The sequence below is a fragment of the Aspergillus heteromorphus genome, assembly GCF_003184545.1.
Source record: "Aspergillus heteromorphus CBS 117.55 chromosome Unknown BO70scaffold_14, whole genome shotgun sequence".
Classification (NCBI taxonomy): Eukaryota; Fungi; Ascomycota; class Eurotiomycetes; order Eurotiales; family Aspergillaceae; genus Aspergillus; species Aspergillus heteromorphus.
This window is the reverse complement of record NW_020290419.1, coordinates 456294-476768: the sequence shown is the minus strand read 5'-3', so window position 1 is coordinate 476768 and position 20475 is coordinate 456294. Positions and strand designations below refer to the sequence as shown.

At 51.4% G+C, this 20475-nt stretch overlaps 7 protein-coding genes and 1 non-coding gene across 8 annotated transcripts; 2 read left to right on the top strand and 6 right to left on the bottom strand.

Annotated features, from left to right (window-relative positions):
- Positions 1-145: 145 nt before the first annotated feature.
- Positions 146-949, top strand: BO70DRAFT_47344 (DUF4202 domain-containing protein). Its single transcript, XM_025548473.1, has 2 exons — positions 146-194; positions 318-949. The coding sequence occupies exon 2, from the start codon at positions 504-506 to the stop codon at positions 870-872; it is 369 nt and encodes a 122-aa protein (XP_025398960.1). The 5' UTR covers positions 146-194; positions 318-503; the 3' UTR covers positions 873-949.
- Positions 950-1294: 345 nt separating this feature from the next.
- Positions 1295-2628, bottom strand: BO70DRAFT_429679 (VIT1/CCC1 transporter family protein). The gene is made up of 3 exons (XM_025548094.1): positions 2353-2628; positions 1943-2276; positions 1295-1892 (listed from the first exon to the last, which is right to left on the bottom strand). The coding sequence occupies exons 1-3, from the start codon at positions 2417-2419 to the stop codon at positions 1385-1387; spliced, it is 909 nt and encodes a 302-aa protein (XP_025398959.1). The 5' UTR covers positions 2420-2628; the 3' UTR covers positions 1295-1384.
- A 2113-nt stretch (positions 2629-4741) lies between these two features.
- BO70DRAFT_362604 (uncharacterized protein) lies at positions 4742-5473 on the bottom strand. The gene has a single exon (XM_025543351.1). It carries the CDS (start codon positions 5460-5462, stop codon positions 5154-5156), a length of 309 nt encoding a protein of 102 aa, XP_025398958.1. The 5' UTR covers positions 5463-5473; the 3' UTR covers positions 4742-5153.
- A 1509-nt stretch (positions 5474-6982) lies between these two features.
- BO70DRAFT_337596 (guanine nucleotide exchange factor VPS9) lies at positions 6983-9775 on the bottom strand. Its single transcript, XM_025541164.1, has 5 exons — positions 8203-9775; positions 8073-8150; positions 7842-8017; positions 7155-7783; positions 6983-7097 (listed from the first exon to the last, which is right to left on the bottom strand). The coding sequence occupies exons 1-5, from the start codon at positions 9563-9565 to the stop codon at positions 7052-7054; spliced, it is 2292 nt and encodes a 763-aa protein (XP_025398957.1). The 5' UTR covers positions 9566-9775; the 3' UTR covers positions 6983-7051.
- A 165-nt stretch (positions 9776-9940) lies between these two features.
- On the top strand, positions 9941-11787 carry BO70DRAFT_292571 (asparagine synthetase domain-containing protein; the record flags this gene model as incomplete). The annotated part of the gene is made up of 2 exons (XM_025539413.1): positions 9941-10681; positions 10738-11787. The coding sequence occupies 2 exons, from the start codon at positions 9941-9943 to the stop codon at positions 11785-11787; spliced, it is 1791 nt and encodes a 596-aa protein (XP_025398956.1).
- Positions 11788-12625: 838 nt separating this feature from the next.
- cpcA (amino acid starvation-responsive transcription factor GCN4) lies at positions 12626-15489 on the bottom strand. Its single transcript, XM_025548093.1, has 3 exons — positions 15302-15489; positions 13853-14542; positions 12626-13795 (listed from the first exon to the last, which is right to left on the bottom strand). Exons 1-3 carry the CDS (start codon positions 15330-15332, stop codon positions 13080-13082), a joined length of 1437 nt encoding a protein of 478 aa, XP_025398955.1. The 5' UTR covers positions 15333-15489; the 3' UTR covers positions 12626-13079.
- Positions 15490-17991: 2502 nt separating this feature from the next.
- On the bottom strand, positions 17992-18063 carry BO70DRAFT_t179. The gene has a single exon. It is a non-coding gene; the product is annotated as a tRNA-Glu (tRNA).
- A 508-nt stretch (positions 18064-18571) lies between these two features.
- Positions 18572-20347, bottom strand: BO70DRAFT_387658 (kinase-like protein; the record flags this gene model as incomplete). The annotated part of the gene is made up of 5 exons (XM_025545922.1): positions 19800-20347; positions 19403-19737; positions 19041-19342; positions 18822-18987; positions 18572-18759 (listed from the first exon to the last, which is right to left on the bottom strand). Exons 1-5 carry the CDS (start codon positions 20042-20044, stop codon positions 18572-18574), a joined length of 1236 nt encoding a protein of 411 aa, XP_025398954.1. The 5' UTR covers positions 20045-20347.
- Between the last annotated feature and the right edge of the window lie 128 nt (positions 20348-20475).

Below are 20475 nucleotides of genomic sequence, written 5' to 3'. Positions count from 1 at the left end.
AGTATGATAGTTTGTTTCTAGTGGATGGAAGGAATATGATACTCGTAGGGACTGTGGGTAAGTAGAAAATTGGATTTGGATTTCAACTTACCCCATACCTACAACCTACAACCTACAACTTCCTATACTGCATCTATAGAGACATCACGACTTATATCTTATACCTTTTTTTTTTACTCCGTACAGTAGTTAAAGTAAGTATGGCTTGCCCTTATCGCCCGCCTATCAGCAGCGCCCCCCCCCCCCCCCCTCCCAACCAAAAGCCGAGCCGACGTCGGCTCGGCCAATCCCGTCGCCGGTAACTAAGTATTTGCTAGTTAAACCAACTACCCCCAACTTGCCAACTTGGACCTCCAACTCTACCTAACTAGTATCGACCAGAACATCCACCTTACTTCTATCCCCCCCGCGCCCCCCTCTTCCCCACCAAAACCAACCAAAACCAACCAAAGCAAAGCAAAGCAAATCAAAGCAAAGCAGCAAGACTGCCAACTACCAAAAAAATGGACCCCCTCACGCTCTCCCTCCAAAAAATCGACGCCCTCCACTCCCAAGACCCCACCAAAACCCCCACCACCAACACGCCCTACGAGCTACACTACGCCCAAAAAATGACCAGCTACCTGTACAAGCACACCGCGACGCCATCGCCGGCGCTCCAGCTCGCCATCCGCGCCCAGCACCTCAAGCGCTGGGAAGTGCCGCGGGCGTCCTACCCGGCCGGGAAAGCGGGGTACTACGCGTGGCGGAGCGGGCTGGGGCGGCGCCAGGCCGAGATGGCGGAGCAGGTGTGTCGGGAGAGTGGGATTGGGGGGCAGGAGGCGGAGCGGGTGGGACGGTTGATTCGGAAGGAGGGGTTGAAGGGGGAGTAGGGGGGTGGATGCGGAGGCGCAGGTGTTGGAGGATGTGGCGTGTTTGGTGTTTCTGGATGATCAGTTGGAGGGGTTTGAGGGGGCGTTTGAGGAGGAGAAGGTCGTGGCGATTTTGAGGAAGACTTGGGGGAAGATGTCGGAGCGGGGGAGGGAGTTGGCGCTTGGGTTGGAGATGGGGGAGGGCGAAGGAGTTGGTGGGGATGGCTTTGGAGGGGCTTAGAACTTTTTTTTTTTTTTTTTTTTTTTTTTTTTTTTTTTTTGCTGTTTTGTTTTGTTTTTTGGTCTATGGATATGGATGGATGGATGGATGGGATAGATGGGATAGATAGTTAGGATAGGAAGGATTGGGGTGTATGTGAAATAATGCTTTTTTTTTTTTGAATTGGAAAAGAAAGGAGAACAGTGTCCGCTCTATGGGTGGTATCTAGTATTACAAAGTCGTTCAAGGCATGATATGATGTTGGTTGGGTGCTTTTGCTGGGAGGTGAGGGTGAGGGAGGAGAAAGAAAAAGCTAGACTTCTCCCGTGTCGATCAAACGGACCAGAGCAATGGCCGCCCCGGCTGCCACTCCGCCCACGAAGCACATCTGCACGCCGCCCTTGATGCCCGCCACAATGTTGTCGCGCCCGGTCCAGCCGCGCACCACACACGTCTTAATGTATCCGAATGCCAGCAGCGTGATCGCCATGACCCCGATGCTCATGTACAGCGCCACCATGACCTGGTGCGCGAAGAAGTATGGGATGAGGGGGATGAACCCGCCCACGAAGTAGCCCAGGGCGAGCGTGATCGCGGAGATCCAGGCCTGGTTGCAGTCCGGCTCGGATTCTCTGTGGTGGAAGCTGACGAGGAAGTCGAGGAGGCGGTCTTCCGAGGCGTGCAGGGAGGTGTTGATCTGGGCAACGGTGTCTTCGGGGAGACGGTACGACGCGAAGATGGATTGAACGATGGAGCTGGTTTCGGATGGCGATGTGCGGATGAGTTCTTTGGCCTCGCGGACAGTGGTTTCGTACGACTCTCTGTATGCTGTTAGGATATATCCGAGCATTCGGTGTGGAAGGGAACATACGCTTCACTCTTGGCGCCGACATATCCTCCCAAGCCCATGGAGATAGCACCCGCCGTCAACTCTGCCAGGCCCCCCAGCACGACGACCTTGGTATTGCCCAGCGCGGATAGACCCGCACTCAGCGCAAACGGCACCGTCAGGCCATCCGACAGGCCCAGAATGGCATCGGAAATGATACGCGGGTTGATGCGCGACCGGGTGCTGGTACTGGTGATGGTGCTGTCGGTCTCGGAGACAGGGGACGAGGCGCGGAATGTGCTGTAGGACCGTTGGGCTTCTAGATCGCGATCACCCGGTAGGGTGTCGGTACTGTCGGTGGATAGTAATGGTTTGCCTAGTAGTAGTAAATAGTACGTACGGTCAGCACGGTTCGGTCGGGTTTCAATTGACTTGACGGCAGGTGGACGAACCATAAGGACTGGTCTGTTTTTGCTTTTCCCCAGGGAATAATTTCTGCTTGAGGAATAAGAGCGCCATGGCGTGGTCGCGGAGAATATGATCCTGGTGATTGCCGCGGTGGCAGCGATGCCTATTTGTTTGGCTGCCTGAGGCCTGACGTCAGGAGCCGGAGTTCGATGGCCGAATCTAGACCCTCGCACCAATTCCGGTAAGGCTGAAGGAAGGGTTCTGGAAAGCAGAGACGTCCAGGGCCAAGAAAGATGAGTTCGGGGAGGGTGATATCAGAGCAGATTTGGATTCTTGAATGAACGGCAGGCTTAGCAGAACGCTTCTGGAAGCACCGTATTTATAAGGGCTCCCTGTTATCCTTTGCGAGAGTCGAGCTTTTTCTGGCTGTTCTTCAGACTCTTCCAGGCTGCGCCCCTGCCGGCCAATCACCGGGCGCGTAATAGTCAGCTCCCGCAGATCGGTCCTGCTCCGCACCGACTCTCGTCGGGGTTAAGCCAATACACCGAGACTGATTGGTGCAGGGGCAGTATCGCTGACATTTACCGTGAAGATGAGTGGTCGGCGCGCAGCTTGGCTGCTTTCTCGATTACGCACTGGGTTGCAGTGCAGTAGTACACTTCGGACTCCGATGCGGATTTGGGCCGTCCGAGAGGGGAATACACCGAGCCGACCAGCTTGGTAGGTGTGGCGAGAGTGGTAATGTTCGACAGAGGTCAATGCTTCACACCGGTGTAAGGATTTCAGGGGGGGACGCGATTCGTGTCGGTTGCTCGCCTTGTTGTTGCGGTCCAGGGCGGTTGACGTAAGTGATGGGCGAGGCCATCCTGAAGATCGATCCCCCAAATCATATCACTATGATGCTGCACACGGTTCGATGATTTCATGGCTCGCCATGATCAGACTCTGTGGGGGAACGCTTTGATGAGAAACCACGTTGGTTATCTGGTTCGGAGATTTTGCATACCTTTATCCACTGACCTACCTTACTATCTCTATACCATCTATGTTTCGAACTCTCACCTCCACCGCAGCTGTCCCAAGACAGTATCGACGCGGCAACACAGCCTCAAAGTTCGGGGGTCCGCCCTGGATGATACCAATAGATCCACTTTGTTTCAACTTTCTACTATTACTAATAGTATTATTAGCAAAGGCTAATATCACTAGGAGGATCTACGGAATACATATCCCGTGTATAGCACTTATCAAACGGAAAGCCGTACCCTCGTGGCCAGAAGGTTGGCAAATCACCTTTTGGAGCAAATGCCATCACCTCCACAATGCACTTCTCCGGTTTCATACTACGAGAAAAGAGGAATATACGGTCCATTTGCATCGCCAACCCCCTAGACAAACAGCTGCCGTGCGTGGACTAGACGGTCACCAGAAGGCTGTCATCTGCCAATTATGGATGGTGTTGTGCCGGGGGGATCCATAAAGACGCCAATTAACTATCGGAGATATGGGCTTAGCAAACTATACCTCCTGTTCTATACATCTTCCTTGCTTTTCTGAAGAGCCAGTGATTGGGAATGCAGCCGCCCACTAGTTAGGTACCTGGCACCGTGTTGGTCATTATAGAAGACCATACAAGTTGCTCCGAGTAATGCAGCAGAGACGTTGCCAAGATCTGTTTGAAACTTGCCGTTAACACTATTCGCTAGTCATGATCGATTCGAGGTTCCTGGTCCTGCATTGAATTTCAAAGCCCAATTACCTGTAGATAGCCCATGCATACACATTCATCCTGAGCTTTGTATATTCTACTCCCATCTCAGGAAAGCCAATCCACAAGGCGCAGCATCTAAGATGTTCAGCCAATATTGATGAGCCCAGTCATATACACGTTATAATATACGAGCGGTCCATGTCTATAATCCATCATTCTATAGATTTATGGGCCACAAAGAATTCCCCGAACCTTACTTAACCTTAAGCCAACATAAACAAAACTCCCTCTTTATAATTTTCAACAAGTATAAATGATGATATATTGGGCTTGTATATGGCAGATATCCAATACATTATTGTTATTTCGTCCGAATTGATACACGGAGCTAACTGAGGACTCATAACACTGTTAACACATTGCCGATCCCATATTCTTAACTTCCTACTAAGTATATACCCGGTGGTATAGCCATCGGTGATAGCGCCGCACCATGATGAGCTGACGCTGAAACAGAGGTAATTGAGTGAGTGCTTTAAACATCATAATATGATAGATGTCGACACTGGTGTTGAAGCCGACGGGCAGCCGATCTGGCCCCAGGTGGGGGTATCGAGGAGGGGCTATTGGTCTCCAGGCTAAATGTAGTAGCACTAGCACCATCCGTTCCCCTCTTTTCCCGTTCCCCTCTTCGTTCTCTCATTCTTGTCCCTTCACTCCTCCTTTTCCTCCTAATCTCGATTAGTATTTTGATCACAATGACTTGACTTGACAGATTTTCTCTACTTCGGCCCCCATTATCTCTCATGCTTCCCCTCTCCCGAAACGGCGCTTACCAACTCCCCCCCCCCGGTGAAGCTCACACAACTAAAGATGCCTCCCACGATCCCACACATATTCAATCAACCAAAACAACTGCATTCACCCCCTACGATCATACCACTGCTGATCCTTTTGACCCAACTCCCACGACCATACCGCACCTGCACAACCGCGGGATGAAGACAACAAACCAAACAAACGGGCAGAGCGAGCTGGCTGGCAGATTTGGTGTTCCGCGACCCCTCGCTTACCAGCCAATCAGAGCGTTGAATCCTTACCCGCCCGTCCTATATAACCCATTGTAAACAGGAATCAAGTGCCTTCGGGCATTTGGTCAATTTGAAACGATACAGAGAAGATTAGCATGGCCCCTGCACTAAGGATGACACGCTCAATCAAAGAGAAGCTACCAGTTTTTTTTCCAACTCTTACAGGCTTCATTTGGAGGTGTGGTGTTTTTTCGTGCCAAGAAATGTGTGGTTGCATGGGACTACATGCAGGTGAGGGGGGTGGGTTCGAAGCGCGGTGTTGGCTTCTTCCTTTTTTTTCCCCCTCTCTTGCCTGACCCGACACTCCTTGGTGACAAGCTACGTAGATGGACAGGACAGGCCAGCTTCTCATGTGGACAAAATGGATAGACCAAGCAAGATAATCTTTCATCAGATCAGAGAGGAGTGGATCGTAGAATTTGCCTAAAAGCAGAAATATATTCACATGCTACTAATAGTCTCAAGCTTTCAAACTCTCAAGCTCTCTCAATCAGAGTAAAAAGATTCACGCACCCCCCTCCCTCTTCGCATACTCCTCCTCGATCCTCTCCTCATACAACCTGTCCGCTTCCTCCTTGCTCAACGGCGTCTCATCCTCCGTCTGCAAAGGCCCTGACTGCATGCTAGGCGGGTATTCCGGTGCCGCGGCAGAGTTCATGTCCATGCCCGTACCGTAAATTTTGATCTCGGAGAGGTCCTTCGGGGATTCGATGGAGTCGGAGGTGCGGTCTGAGGTGACGGGTTGGCCGATGGGGGATTGGTATGGCATTTTGAGTTTGGGATGAAGAGGATGGATGGATGGATGGATGGATGAGATGTTTGGTTTATTGTGTGGTCAGAAGGTTGTTGGGTGATAAGACAGATATTCTTCAACGTCAGAGGGAAGAAGAAGTTCTTATATGGAAGGAAGCGTATAGCTAATCAGACTGTCACGTATACTGAATAAACAGATAGACAGATGATGATGTGAGTCATATACAATGAATGAATGGACGGATGATGGCGAGTTGCTTATTATATATCCATCCATCGGTCGCCAGTGGCGAGAAAAAAAATAACGTCATACGCGCAAGACAGCCACAAAGAGAGACCATGACAGTAAGACCCCCTCCATTCATCCAGCAGCAGCAACATGAGATTTAAATATTAGTGAACATGAGGCTAGTTACAGGATACGCGAACCGCGGTAGAGTTGCGGACAACGGGCCGTCCATACAAGGAAGCCATACGGATCGTCTATGACGGATATCTTCAAACTCTTCCCCACCCTCGAGCCGCTGGCCCAAGGACTGATGAAAAGTAGGTTCTCCGAAGAGAGAGATGCCAAAGAATACGCCTGTCAATGACCCGTAAGCCGTTGAACAGACTGTTCCGCCGCGCTGTGCAATGCAGGGACCAATCTGTGGTGAACCGCCTTCTTGATCGCAGTCACCCAAACAAGGTAAGTATGAAGAAAAGAAAGAAGAAAAAGGTCTAAAGGGGGACGGGGGAAGAGGGATTAAATAGAAGTGAGTGGGGTCGCCGGAATGGCGCTAGCGGTAAGCGAGGCGAACTCGGTCAGGTGACTAAATGCTTTGGGTTGGCGGGCGTGCATAGCAGGCTTTCTTCCACGATGTACGGGTACCTAAGGTAGGAAGTACTAGTTAAGGAGTACTTTGCACAGCTAAACTACTTTGATCTGTATGTACCAGGTCTTCCAGGTAGAATTCATGCCTACTTCTAAACATTTACAAGGTGTAGGGGTTCTCTGAATAGTGATTGATCTATTAAGTATGGCCACCACTCTCAGTAGTATTACTATATGCATATGATGTGGTTCAGGCAGTAAATACATAAACGGCTTCGCTTCAGCAACCCCCCCCCCCCCCCCCTCGATGAATGAATGCTAGCTAACCCCTCAAATTATGCACCTGTCCTTAGTCTAACTCTGCCAGCTCCTCTTTACTCGGCACTCAAAGCGAGACACGCATCCACTGCCAGCCCGACCCTGTACACCGGTGTCAGCCACATCGCCTTCGTCTTCAAACGCAGGGAATCAGCTCACCTTCCTTCCTTCATCTTGACAACATCATCGATTACATCGCGGTCGAGGTTGGGGAACATGTTGGACAGTGTTTCTACAACATTAATGTGCTCAGCACGGTGGATCCTCCGTGCCTCTGCATCCTCGGCGCTGGCCTGACGGGCAGCAGCGTCCTGGGCACCGGCCACTTTGGCCACCTGCGGCGAGGCTGCATTGCGTGGCCTCTCGGCCGATCGCCTGCCTTCGCTGCTACTACGAGGCGGCTGGTACACGTTCGGTGTCAGTCGTGGCGATGCCCCAGACTGCGATGGCCGTTCCTGCGGCGAGTCTGGCTCGTCGGAAAATATCCTTCCTATGGTCGACAATGGCTTCTGGATGGTCCGCAGCAACCCTGCTACTGGTGCCGTATCGTCATCGCTGGACTGGGGAGCTTCTCTCCGCACGGCTGTGCGTTGGGTATCAAGGGATCTTCGGGGTGGAGCTTGCGCGCTCTCACCTGAGCGATCTGAAGACTTTCGCTCGACAGACTCGGATTCCCGGTTCTGCTGGGCAATGGCGGAGACAGCAGCCTCAACGTTTCGCTCGAAATCTTCATCGCTCACTGTCAGACTCGTGCGGTCTAGGGTCTCGATGAATTGAATCGCTCCTGACTGTGGATATGAGTCAGAATATCGCCCCAGAGGCAGCATCAGGGCAACGTTGACATACCAACGAGGATAGATAGTACCCGGCTTCCCCTCCAAGCTTGTCTTGGTTGCGGAAGCGCAGAATGTACTGAATGTTGGATACCAGATGGTCAGGATTCGCCTGCAACACCACGTATATCAAAAGAGGCACGAAAGAGTCGGCAGACGTATCAGATCTCTTCGAATTCCTCAGCAGGCCTTGGGAAACATCAGGAACTCTTCTCCAATCCATGACATGACCATTGCCACTCACCGAATATGACCTTGCAGCAATTGAGGATACAAATTACTTTATCGCGGGGAGCTCGGTAGCCATTGATTTTCAGCAGTTCTGCACCTTGTTAGAAAACATCCGGAAATGTAGACGGGGGACCGCCACCCACCTTGTTGGGCCAAATTCAAGAAGCGCCGGCCGTGAGCGCTTACTGGCGGTATGTCCAAATGCCCCTCTTTTACCCAGCTGTATATGCGCATCTTCTGCGCCAGCACCTCATCACGCTCTATATCCTCCTGATGTTGGCCCCGTCTCCACGGTCCGTGGTTCCGCTCCATTTCTCGCCGTTTGCTCCTACTTGCACTTCTTGGGATTGTGGGCGGCCCAGGAATAGCCGGAGAAAAGGTTTGGGAATACAGTCTATTCATTACAAGTTTCTCCATCCCTTCCTTGGCGTTGTCGAACTCGCTGTCGGAGACATCGCGCCAAACTTCACACTGAGCCATCTTGTTGGTGATGAATACCAAAAAGTCGCTGATAATCTTGACTTGTTCGTGGACCATCCACTGTCTCTTTCCGAACTCGTGGAGGAACGAGCGTAGAAACTTAGCAACCGGATCCGCAGTGCGGTGCCGCAGCTGCTCTAGAAAGCGATGGAAATCAAATGGCTGGTCAGGCTCGGGCTCTGGAGGTGGAGGAAGGGTTGATGTCGACGAACGCCGGCTCAGCTTGGCCTCGTCGGTAGCGGAACCCTTTGGAAGCTTCGCAGGCTGTTTTTCAGCCGAGATAGAGGGCACTCCGGCTACAGGCTTTGGCGCACGAGAATCGTCAGCGACGGGTTTGCTCTGATCCAAACTTGACTGCCGTGGTGGAAAGTGGCTCTGCCCACCGAGAAACTGCTCAGCAAGCTCTAGCCGAGGAGACATGATTTGTTCTTGACCATCGCCGCGCGTAGAGTCCTGGAACTGGTCCATAATGCTCTGGATTTCTGACTGCGAGTCATCGTCCCGACCGTCAGCACCAGAGGCGCTCTTTTTTTCATTGTAGTAGTTGCCAGGAATTTCCGGTAGTTCCTTCTCAGTCAACTCGATTGCGGGCGAGTGCGTAGGAGCAGGCTGAGGGCCGGAGTTCTGGTAGGGTTTATCCTTTGCTGGAGGGGTAGGAGGTACATCTGTGCCAGGCGATGAGACGGGTTCTGGGGTTGTAGTCGATATTAAAAGCCCCTTCATCCGCTCCGGAAGCGACTCTCGTTGGGAGGGGGCGGGGTTCGAAGGTTCTAGGGCGGATGGCATCGGGGCCACGTTCGAGGACTCTGTCGCGGTATCCGGCGCTTCACTTCGAGAGTTCTCCATCGTCCTGTCTTGTTGCGTGTGTTGACTAGTTTCCGGAACCCCTGAGGGGTCATCCTGTAGCTGCGCCGCCGGTTCGAGGCCACTAGACTCCACCTGCTGTTCAGTTGTAGCGGCCGGCTCGACCTCGCCTTCCCTTGGACCACTAGGAGCCGGGGATTCCGAGGGTCCTGTCGCAGACATGGAAAACCTGCATGCACGCCAAAGCTAAACAAATTATCGAAAGAGCTCCGTTAGACAGAAACACGGATCATCATGAGGGGGTTATCCGGAGATACTATTCCCGGGGGCTGTCGCGTAACAGACAACGGCTGTCCGGACAGATGATGCAGGCAGTGAGACGAATATATCGATTCCAGCCACTGGAATACTCCGCGAGAAAAACTCCAGAAGGAACAGCGGGGGGCATTGGGAGGAGGAACGCTCCAGCAGCGCCAAAGAGGTCAGCCCGCCATCAGCGGCGGGGGATCATCGTTCCCCCGACTCCCGCCGCGCTCGTCCAGCTCCGGTCGCTTTCCGCCTTCTGGTTCTTTCTCATCCTCCCCAGGCGACCCCACCATGTGCGGCATCTTCTTCTCCCTGAGCGCGTCAGGTCCTGTCCTTCCGAACGAGGAGACTTGTGCCTTACTGAGGAGCCGCGGACCGGACAATTACCGTGTTCATAATGTTGAACAAAATGTGGCCACGACACAGTCGGGCAACGGGGAGCCCGTCACTGTGTATCTCAGCTTCGTCTCCACCGTGCTCTCAATGAGAGGAGACCATATTGTTCCCCAGCCGCTGGTGGACGATAAATCCCAGTCCGTGATGTGCTTCAACGGGGATGCCTGGAAGATAGCTGGTGAACCGATAATGGGCAACGATGCGGAACTGATCTTCAAGCTGCTACTGCAGGCTGCCAGGGGATCCTCGGGTACAGATGTGTCGGAGGATGTCCCTACGAAATCCGTCCAGAAAATCCTGAATGTGATCAGTAGCATCTCTGGCCCCTTTGCCTTTGTGTTTTATGATGCGGTTAATTCCAAGCTTTTCTTCACCCGCGATTGCCTTGGGAGGCGCTCATTACTTGAGGGTCTTAGTGAGGCCGGCGATTTGAAGATTTGCAGTCTCTGCGATGGCACTTCTTCTACCCACTTCAGTGAGGTTGAGACAAACGGAGTACATATGATTGACTTTAAACATACTATCTTCCAGGTTAAATCAGACCCAAGCGCCAACCCCCGCACACTTTCCTTTGCGACAAATAACATACAAACACTCTTATGGGACGAGGGGGATTCAGCCACTCCGCATGGCCTTGTATGTTCGCTCCCGACCTTGTCCTTGCATGATGCAGTTTCTAACAAGCAAACCAGAGGACTTCGATCCCATCAATGAATAGGACTACCCCAGAAGGAGTACCACCTGTACTTAACGTCGAGACACCCGCGGTTAAGGAGCTCGAGCAGAAGCTACGCCAATCGGTTGCATTGAGGATCCAGAATGTGCGAGAGCCCCCGGCTACTCCATCCGGAAGCAGAGTGAAAATTGCTGTACTATTTTCAGGAGGCCTCGATTGCACCGTGCTTGCTAGGCTAGCTCATGAGATCCTTCCGGAGGGCGAAACCATCGATCTACTCAACGTTGCATTCGAGAACCCACGTGTTGCGGCCGCGGCAGCAGGCAAGGAAGGAGCAGCGGGCTCTGTGTACGAGAATTGCCCGGACCGTGTCACGGGTCGATCAGCATTTGCAGAACTACAGGCAGTATGTCCCGGTCGCAACTGGCGGTTCGTTGCAATAGACATTCCATACGCGGAAACCGTTGCACATCGCGAGACCGTGAAACGCCTAATGAGGCCTCACAATACAGAGATGGATCTCTCCATCGCCTGTGCATTATATTTTGCTTCCCGAGGGCAAGGACTGGCTTATGATAGTATCCAGCCTGACGCCTCCCCCACCGAATACACCACCTCCGCCCGAGTACTCTTGTCCGGCCTCGGAGCGGACGAGCTGTTCGCAGGTTACTCAAGGCACGGGGTGGCATTCTCTCGGGATGGCTTCAAAGGCCTCATCGATGAGATCAATCTGGACGTCAGCCGTCTCGGCAAGCGCAACCTCGGTCGTGATAACCGAGTCATAGCGAACTGGGGCCGCGAAGCGAGATTCCCATTTTTAGATGAAGAGTTTGTGTCCTGGGTGGTGCAGCTTCCCGTGTGGGAGAAGTGTGGCTTCGGAACTTCCCCGCCAGAGAGCCAATCACCGGAATCAGGACTTGACTCGGAGAAGAAAGCTCTCCGTCTCGTTGCTTTGAGGCTCGGTATGACAAACGTCGCCCGTGAAAAGAAACGTGCGATCCAATTTGGGTCTAGGACAGCCAAGATGGAAAAAGGCAAGACAAAGGGAACCGACGCGCTAAGTTGAAAATGAAAGGAGCTTTTCAAACAAACATATTTCCCCAATCACCGGCCCTCCACCCACCTCCTCCCTCCCTCCCTTCCCAACCAGACCAGCTATGATGACAAAACCGGATCAGATACTTCTGAGACCGCCTCTTTATCTGTCCCCCTCGACTTTTCCGCCCTTTTGTCTGAACCTCGAGCAGCCATGATATTCGGTATCCCTCATAGCACACGCATAGCCACATCTGTTCTTTTCACACTGCGGGATTGCAACCGCCCTTCCCTGCCCAGGCATCCTCTGCACCGTGCACGGAGCGAGATGTCCAGGCATTCATGGAAGAGGACTGGTACTTCCCACACATAGTGACCGTTGGCGTTTCCGAGGAAGCAAAATGAGTGTGCTTGGTACTGGGTGTCATACCGTTCGTAGGCTAAGCATTGGGGTGGTGGATCGAGTAGAAAAGAGGTTTGTTTGTCTATGAGGCTCGCAAAAAGGCAAGTCTGAGCTGCGTCGATCACATAGAATTTTTTGTTATATAGATCTAGAAGTTACATAGGCTGGGCCTCATCTGTAACCTTAAAACATAGATCGATAGACACTATTTTACTAGTAGTGAGACTACCGTAAGTTTAAGATGACCATGTAATATTTCTTATATTCTGGGTACCTGGCAAAAACGACAGAAGAGGACGAACGGACAGACAAGACGAGACGAGAAACACTCCATACGATTGAAGCTTACTGGATAGAGACAACGCAAATTTAGAAGAAAGACTTAGGAGAAAGATTAGGAAATGAATTCAGTGTTATCACAGTTCACAATCTGATACATAAACTCAGGAGGAAAATAAAATAACACAAAAAAAAAAAGAAAAAAAACACTCGGATCTGCCAAGTACATGAAAAGTAAATTATTAGTGGCCACGAGTCAATCCCGCTAACCGGGAGACGTCAGAACCGGCCATTGAGCAGAAAGCAGAATAACCATCAAACGGACCCCCAGGGGTAAGTAAGCCAGGGAAGGAAGAGAAATAAAACACAGCGGCGTGATTCACAAGCGTGAATCGACCAGCATCAAATACAACAAACGGCCTCGATAGTGAGGGACCGAATAAGAAGAAAACTTTTTGGCTGTCGGAAGTGTCCTGCTACCCGCGTCACCGGTAACTGACTGTTGCTTCCGACGGCGATGGACGAGAGGCTCCACGCCCCCGACCCACTAGGGGCACAATAGCACAAGCAGCACAATACATAAGCCGAACCCGCATACCCAGACCAACAAATTAAAAAGAAAAAACCCAATTGACTTTTGTTCACTTCGCGCCCTTCTCGGCCATGTCACGCCAGAATTGTTCGCGCTGTTGAGACTCCTCGAGCATCTTTTCGAGCTCCATGATCCGTTGCTCCATGACTCCTTGACGCTCCAGCTTCCGCGCCCGAGACTTACGGGCAGCTTCGGTATTACGAGCTCGCTTCAAGGCAGCCGGATCGCCAGAGTCGTACTTGATTGGCGGCAATGGCTTCCGTTGACGGGCATTGACACCAGCCACTGTAGAGTGCTTGGTGCTTGGGCGAGACGGAGCTGGAGAAGCAGATGGCGCCGGAGACGCACTGGAGCGTATCATCGGAGAGGGAGGAGGTCCGGTAGCCTTGGACTGTTGCAAAGATGCAGCCAGTTCAAGAGTGGCGGTGTCGAAATCCAGGGAGAACCCATCCTGAGAAGGAAACAAGGACTCCCACTCCTCTGGGGCTGCGTTCAGATCCATCTCAGTGTTGATCATGGGAGATGTGTTCTGACTGAAGTAACCGGGCGTGTCCAGAGGAGGAGTGCTGAGATCGGTAAAGGTGGCCGAAGGGGGAGCTGAGGCATCAATAAAAAGATCCTGGGGCGAGATAGTGCCCGGCGGAGCGGCATCCCCCAGCTGGCCAAAGAGCGAATGAGACATCTGTGGCGAGAGCATGTTGGACTCCGGGGAGCTGAAATCGTCCCCAAAGTGATTGGACGGAAGGTCGAAAAGTTCGGGGAAATCTGGAGTGGTGTGAGTACGGACACCTGAGGCCTGTGTTTTCCCAGGAAAGTGCGCACCTTGGGAAATGTTGGGGGTAGACATCATGCGGCGGTGTTGTTTCAAGTAGTAAAGTGCTTGCTGTTTCTTCAAAAGTTGGTTGTGCTGATTCAAAAGGGCAGAATAATTGTGCGATCTATCGTTGAATAGAGGGACGGGTGGACGATTAGGATAGGCAGTATTCGTAACTGCGGGTGTAGAATTCGAAGCGGCAGATGTTGCGTAGCGACGCACGAGATGCTTCCGCAGAGCAGGATTAGACCGAAGAGACGTAGACAGAGGATACCCGGTAGATTGCGACGCTATTCTGGCCGAATAAGGAACCTGGGCAGGCGAGATCGGAAGCTGTTGTTGCAAAGCTGAGGAATGTCGTCGAGCAGGATATCCTGATTGAACCAGGTGGGGTTGATAAGCGGGCTGTCTAGGGGCAGAATTGAGCAGTGCTGGCGCACACGAGTCCCTGGGTTGAGACTGGGGACACGGGGCAGGAAATAGCACAAAGTCCTCCTGTAGAGAGCTGGGGTTGTTGTTGCTGTTGTTCAGATTCGAATTCACTTGAGCCGGTGGCTGCTGGGGCGGGGGCGTGGGGGGCCATGATTGCTGGTGGTAATCCGTGGTGAACGACGTAAAGTCGAACGGGAGAATGCTGTTCGGGGAACTTGAGCTACGCAAAGCGATGCTTAAGTTCAGAGGTCCTGGGACAGGAGACTCTGAGGGGGGTGAGAAGAGATTGGGAAAAGACGAGGTCCGAAGAGGATCTATGATGTCTGTCTCGTGCGAGAAAGACGGAGCTGTTGCGGGGGAGGCGTTTAGAAGGCCATTTTGCAATGCAAATGGAGAATGAGACGCTGGATAAATGTGGTTCTGTATGGTGACGGGTAGGATAGAGTGAAGATGGGAGTGGATGAAAGGAAGAAAAGTGGTGTGGAGGGGAAAAAAAAGGAGGGAGGGAAAAGAGAAGCGCCAGGCAGCGACGGGAAGCCAGGCACTTCTTAACTGTGTGTGTGCGGTCGTCGCGGTTCGCTGGGCCAATCATCCGCCTCTGCAGCCCCGCATATTACACTAGCCCGACTGGGTAAGGGCTATCTGACGCGGTCAGCAGGTGTGAGTCATAGGGCCCGACGGTCCCATGATTGGCTGCCAGCCCTGCCAGTGGGGCCCATCGGGGCCATTGGAGCCCCAGGCATTCCCGTGCCTGGAGCAGGCTGCCAGGCAGTCTCAGTCGTACCAGGCGGGTACATTATTGCACCTCACTCAACCCGCGACGGGCGATGTCACTCGCAGATCACTATCTATCTATCTCGTCTGCTCGGATTCTTGTAGTCGACCCCGACTCCACAGCCAGAAGGCCGCGCGGGCACGATGCTACCATGCTACCGCAGGTAGGATGCCTAGTGCTAGTACAGTGGACTAGTATTGATGATGAAACCGGTTCACACGCGTGCCTCCGGCCGGACCCATTGACCAACCAGCGAGCCCGTTGCGCCTCGGGGCCTCCATGACCGCCCGTCGGGGTCTGTATTGGGTGCAGCGCCCAGGGTGCAATTGGGGCTGAGCCTGAGCCTCATGTCTCACTCTCCACGACCTGGACAGGGCATTGGCCCTTGACCCTGTCCCATGCGACCGATCTGCTTGTCAGATTTCCGACGTGGAAATGTATAATCTTGACTGGCAGCCTACCTGCGCGACTTGATGTTAAACGCAAAAGAAAAATCTTCGCGCGGGAGACAGGCGGCCGGAGATCAATTTCCCAATTTTGTCCCCGCCCTGCAGCCCCTCGTCAAAGTCGCTCAAAGGGCGTGGAATTCCACCCGCGGCAAACTCTATCAAGACACCGGGACGTTCCGGCCTTCGCCTGACCACGAATGGTGTAATTAGCGGCGATTAGCGGCTGGGGGCCCTTCAGAGGAATTCCCAGGTGTCTCTATCTATCTACTCCGTACTCCGTACTAATCTAGATATATTGGATGGGGACCATCAGGATCAGGGAATTTTCCCTCCAGGGGTATTGGATGAAATGTGCTTCGTCGTATATTCCGCAGTCCGTACCAAATACGTGCTCCGTACTGGACTAAGCGTAAAGCGGAGATTGGTGGAACCTTGGATTAGTAATTGGCGGGAACAACCGGCCCATGTGAAAGTTAAAGTCAATTGCAGGAATCACCATTCACACTACGGAGTACGGAGTACTTGGGTAGACTAAGGCATCTAAGTTACGGAGTACTCCGTGCGCACTCTTTCGTCTCTTTTTCTGTGCTATGGATTAGATACTCGGAGACAGGAGTCTAGAAGAAGTGAGAGGCAGCAACTCCGACTCCGAACCTATCATGACCCGTCAAGTAGTCAATCATGTCTAATCATCGATCAGGACGTGACGGAATAGATTATCTACCTACTCCGTATCATCCCCGGGTGCCCACATTCTTGCAGTTGTACATAACCTACTCCGAGTGGAGATGCCAGTCCCTGGCGTGCATCACTGCATACTCCGTCAGTACTCCGTACTCCGTACATCAGCCGCATAGACATCTCTGCGGTATATGCAGGATTATGATGTACAGCAGCATTCGTCCCCAGGCAGCCACCGATGACGAGGTCTCGTCGGCACTGCCTACCTACAAGTCCGCTACGCATAGTCAGCACTAGGTGGTGCTCTGGGTGAAAAACCAGAATTCCAACCAAGCTTTCGCGGTGTCCAGACTGGCTCCTTCGTACTGCAAGGTACACCTACCTCAGTACAAACCAGTCCCCTTCGTTCATGCAGGGAACCTTGCGAGATGCGATCCCATTTTTGGGATAGCACCGAGTAATGATCCAGATGTCTGCCCTTGGACCCTAGTCCTATCATATCAGCTTAGCACTTGAGCTATTGTATTGCTCCTGCGCTGCGCCGTTTCTTGTACGGGTGCCTGGGTCCTATCTAGTGTCTTCATGCCGAGTCCATGGCCGGCCAGGGTCCCGTGTCAGGCGAAAAGGCTACCGCGGTGTGTTTCGCATGTAAATATAGCAACACCGATTGATGCCATTCCTTGTTTATCCAATAGTTCAATGTAAAGATGTATGCCAGAAAGCCGATTATTCACTCACACTGTTGTGCGGGCCACTTCCGCTCTCCAGAGTAGTTATCTTACGGGTATCTAGTAATCTGTGAAAGCGATGCCACAACACTACAGCCGATTATCAACATCATGTTAGGAGAACAACATGGTCTGCTATTGCCTACAATAAATGTTAAAACCACGAATCAAATTTATCCCTCCTATCTCTATCATAGGAGGTCTGTTTACTGTCGAAGGCACCAACAATCCTTTCCCCCGGATCTACACGGCCGCCTGACCAACCACCAAATACATATCCATCCAACAAGAGTGTCACGATCCATCCATGTACGCATTGCCCCAAACATCCCAGGCATCGATATAGGCCCAACGCGTAAGCACACAAAGTTTCAAGATTCATCCTAGGCTACCTTATACATCAATCGAATCATCGCATTCAGGTATATTGATGCCTATCCGACTCACCCCTCTCGCGAATGCCACACACAGCTTCGTTTATTCAGCCCATCCCCCAATACCCCCCCCCCCCCCCCCAGGCTCCAACAATAGAGGCAGGTCTCAGCGAGCTCTAGAGCATTCATTTCACATCTCCGATCCACCTGTGATCATCCGATAGTGCCATCATGCAGAATGACACTGTTATAGAGGATAACTGGCTATTAAGCCAGTACTGAGACAGATGTGTAGGGGGAAGCTAGCTATCGTGATTTCTAAGCAGCTTCAACTAACTAGTTAACTAACTACGGAGTAAGGGATCACACACACACGTAAGTTTGTGTAAAGTGTAGGTTCCAGCCCACGTGGCAATACCTACTGCATGTACCTACGGAGTACTTCGTAGCCATGAGGGGAAGGAAACCAAGTGTTGCGTGCGGCCCGGATAGAAGCGTGGGTGGGAGTGGCACATGTGCAATAACATGCAGGAGCGAGCGCAGGAGGATAACTCAAAATACTTTACATTAGGGTGTTGTATGGCAGGTGAGTGTAGTGATAATTTCGTCCATGATGCTGCCAGATTCGACTTGGAACATATTCAGCGAAGGAGGGCAATGGAGATGGATGAAATGGATTCGAGGAGCAAAAAAAAAAAAAGATTTGAACTCCGATAGGGGGAATCGAACCCCCGGCTGCCGTGTGAGAGACGGCGATGTTAGCCACTACACCATATCGGATTATTGATAGTACTCCTCAAAATTACCGTATATAACTTAAACTTATGTTTTTATCTGGGTCCTCCCAAACACCTTCCCCCCTTCCCCTCGTGTAGCGGCGTTATTTTGATCAGGGGCCCTCAGATCCTCTACTTAGTAAAGCTCGCCTCCTGCAAGCCGAGATCATACTCTATGCTCTGCACATAAAATATGTCGAATTTCTGTAGGCTTACAGTAAAGCTTTCGCCGCCTAGTCACAAGTAACTGGATCGATAATATCATCTTAAGATTCATTGAAACGTTTCTTTATTAGTATCTCGATTTACATAACAAAACCTTCCACCCAAGCTGTTGATAGTGGTTTTGGGTAGAAGGAGAGGACAAGGGACATAACGCTGAATCTTGACACCACAATACGGCCATGTCATACGGATAGCTGAGGCCATCGCTCAGTGACCCATTAAGCACTGGCACCTCGATATCTTCCGAGTTTGTAGTATGCATTATTTTCCATTCTTTGATGCAATATTTACATATGACCATGTAGCCATTCATCTTCCGCTAGCTCCTTCGCTGAGCTACGCTTGCCGGGCTCCCATTGTAGCATTTTGCGCATGAAACGCAGAAAGGCTTCTCTCTCCGCTTTACCCTCGAGAGTGGTTTCCCTCTGTTCCAGTGGCACTAAGGTGGTTAGTAAATCCGGGTTCAGGAAATTGCCTGAAGTGATCTAGTCAGTGGATTTGGACGCCGAAATTCACAATGTAACCAAAGAAACTTGCCTTCATTCGAAAAAAACTTGTCTCTTAGCTCCCCTTGTATAAGAAGGCTAGGAGGTGGGGGACCAAGAAGGTTGATCATCTCAGCAAGATGGGCTCGGCTCCGATATCTCTCAGATTCGGGGTCGTGGCCTGTAAATAAGGAGCCGCCTTCGTATATGTCCCAGATCTATACAATGGCTATTAGCAACTATCGGCTCATGATCTGGTAATTACGCTTACCATGCATCCCACATTCCATATATCGGCGCTAAATGTCCATGGAACGCCCAGAATGACCTCTGGTGCTCGGTAGATCTGAGGTTGAATAAATACCGAGTGAGACTGCTCACCGTGTACAGCAGAACCAAAATCGCAAAGAATTGGAGAGCTGACTTGTTTGGGTATTTTAAGTTCTTGGGACATATATATTATTCTCCCGCCTACCTCTTTTCTCGGAACAGGTTTTTGAAGCTCATACTCTTCAAAATCAGTAAAGACTGAATCATCCTTAATTCCGAACATGATGTTATCAGCCTTGATATCTAGTAGGAAATAGGCAAGTAAGTCAGCATAATCCCAATAAGATACAAGGGGCTACGAACCAGTGTGTGCAATATGGCACTCTGTATGAAGATAGTCCAATGCTAGAAATAGGCGATGAAGGACAACTGCGATAACCGGTGAGGGTAGTCTCTCAATTGGATTACGGCGTAAGAAAGCCAAAACACTTTCCCATAATGGTAGATGTACAAGGCATCGATGCTTGTCCTGAGGTCCGTTGATATAGAATGTATCAAGTAATGTTCTTATCACGTCGCGCCCGGGATGGGCCGTTGGGGACTGCTCCATGTATTTATATATATTAAGCTCATTATCCACTTGCTGACCCATAGATGAGGCCTGGACGAAGATTTTGAGCATAACATAACGCCGATTACTATGATTATTAGTGTATAAGTATCTCTGATAGGCTAATTTGGAACCCATGAGGAATCTCACTCCATGTCCCTTGCAAGCCACACAGTGGACGTAGACCCATATCCTAATTTACCGATGACTTGATATTGCTCATTGATGACTTCTCCGATTCGAGTTGGATAAAACTGCGAGGCGATGTAGTCTGGGAGAGTCTCCTCCTCAATCTTGTGCCACTCGGGTATCCGGACAAAGTTGGGGTTAGACAATTGGAGAGGTTTCCATCTCCGCCCGAGTGAGGGAAGAGATCGTAGAAGCGACGAGAACATAGTCTGATGGGGAAAGGAGAGCGATTATTGGGGCGGTAACCCGAATATCAAAGAGACAACGTTATGGTTATCAAGGTTGGATTGAACATGTTCAATAGGTTGAAGTTGATATGCGCAAGCAGGCAGACAGGCAGGTTAAATCAGTTATATGTACTCCGTGCGGAGGGCCTACTAATAGGCCAGGGATAGGCCAACCACAATAGGCCTATCTAGCTAAAGTGATGAAAAGCCAACCACGTGAATAATCCTTTCCTAAAGAGGAAGGGGAAATCGGGTGAGAGAGGGTCGGCGGAGCAGCGCTCTACTATCTATACGATGCGCTTAGATAGGTTAGCATGAAGCTCACCACGTCCGAGCTCGGAAATCTCGATGGACCACGGAGGAGGGTCACGTGGGGTGCACAGAGTGGTTGACAGTCCGATTACATAAGT

What these genes read in the sequence shown, in the direction of transcription:
- BO70DRAFT_47344 (XM_025548473.1), top strand. Translation starts at nt 504, where the DNA reads ATGGACCCCCTCACGCTCTCCCTCCAAAAAATCGACGCCCTCCACTCC.
- BO70DRAFT_429679 (XM_025548094.1), bottom strand. Translation starts at nt 2,419, where the DNA reads ATGGCGCTCTTATTCCTCAAGCAGAAATTATTCCCTGGGGAAAAGCAA. An exon ending in AAAACAGACCAGTCCTTATG is followed by an intron (nt 2,277 to 2,352) that starts GTTCGTCCACCT and finishes TACTACTACTAG; the next exon opens with GCAAACCATTACTATCCACC. An exon ending in GTCGGCGCCAAGAGTGAAGC is followed by an intron (nt 1,893 to 1,942) that starts GTATGTTCCCTT and finishes AACAGCATACAG; the next exon opens with AGAGTCGTACGAAACCACTG.
- BO70DRAFT_362604 (XM_025543351.1), bottom strand. Translation starts at nt 5,462, where the DNA reads ATGAGAAGCTGGCCTGTCCTGTCCATCTACGTAGCTTGTCACCAAGGA.
- BO70DRAFT_337596 (XM_025541164.1), bottom strand. Translation starts at nt 9,565, where the DNA reads ATGTCTGCGACAGGACCCTCGGAATCCCCGGCTCCTAGTGGTCCAAGG. An exon ending in TTGCTGCAAGGTCATATTCG is followed by an intron (nt 8,018 to 8,072) that starts GTGAGTGGCAAT and finishes ATGTTTCCCAAG; the next exon opens with GCCTGCTGAGGAATTCGAAG. An exon ending in GTCAAGATGAAGGAAGGAAG is followed by an intron (nt 7,098 to 7,154) that starts GTGAGCTGATTC and finishes ACCGGTGTACAG; the next exon opens with GGTCGGGCTGGCAGTGGATG.
- cpcA (XM_025548093.1), bottom strand. Translation starts at nt 15,332, where the DNA reads ATGGAGGCCCCGAGGCGCAACGGGCTCGCTG. An exon ending in GAGGCGCAACGGGCTCGCTG is followed by an intron (nt 14,543 to 15,301) that starts GTTGGTCAATGG and finishes CACCCCCCTCAG; the next exon opens with AGTCTCCTGTCCCAGGACCT. An exon ending in TACCCCCAACATTTCCCAAG is followed by an intron (nt 13,796 to 13,852) that starts GTGCGCACTTTC and finishes ACACCACTCCAG; the next exon opens with ATTTCCCCGAACTTTTCGAC.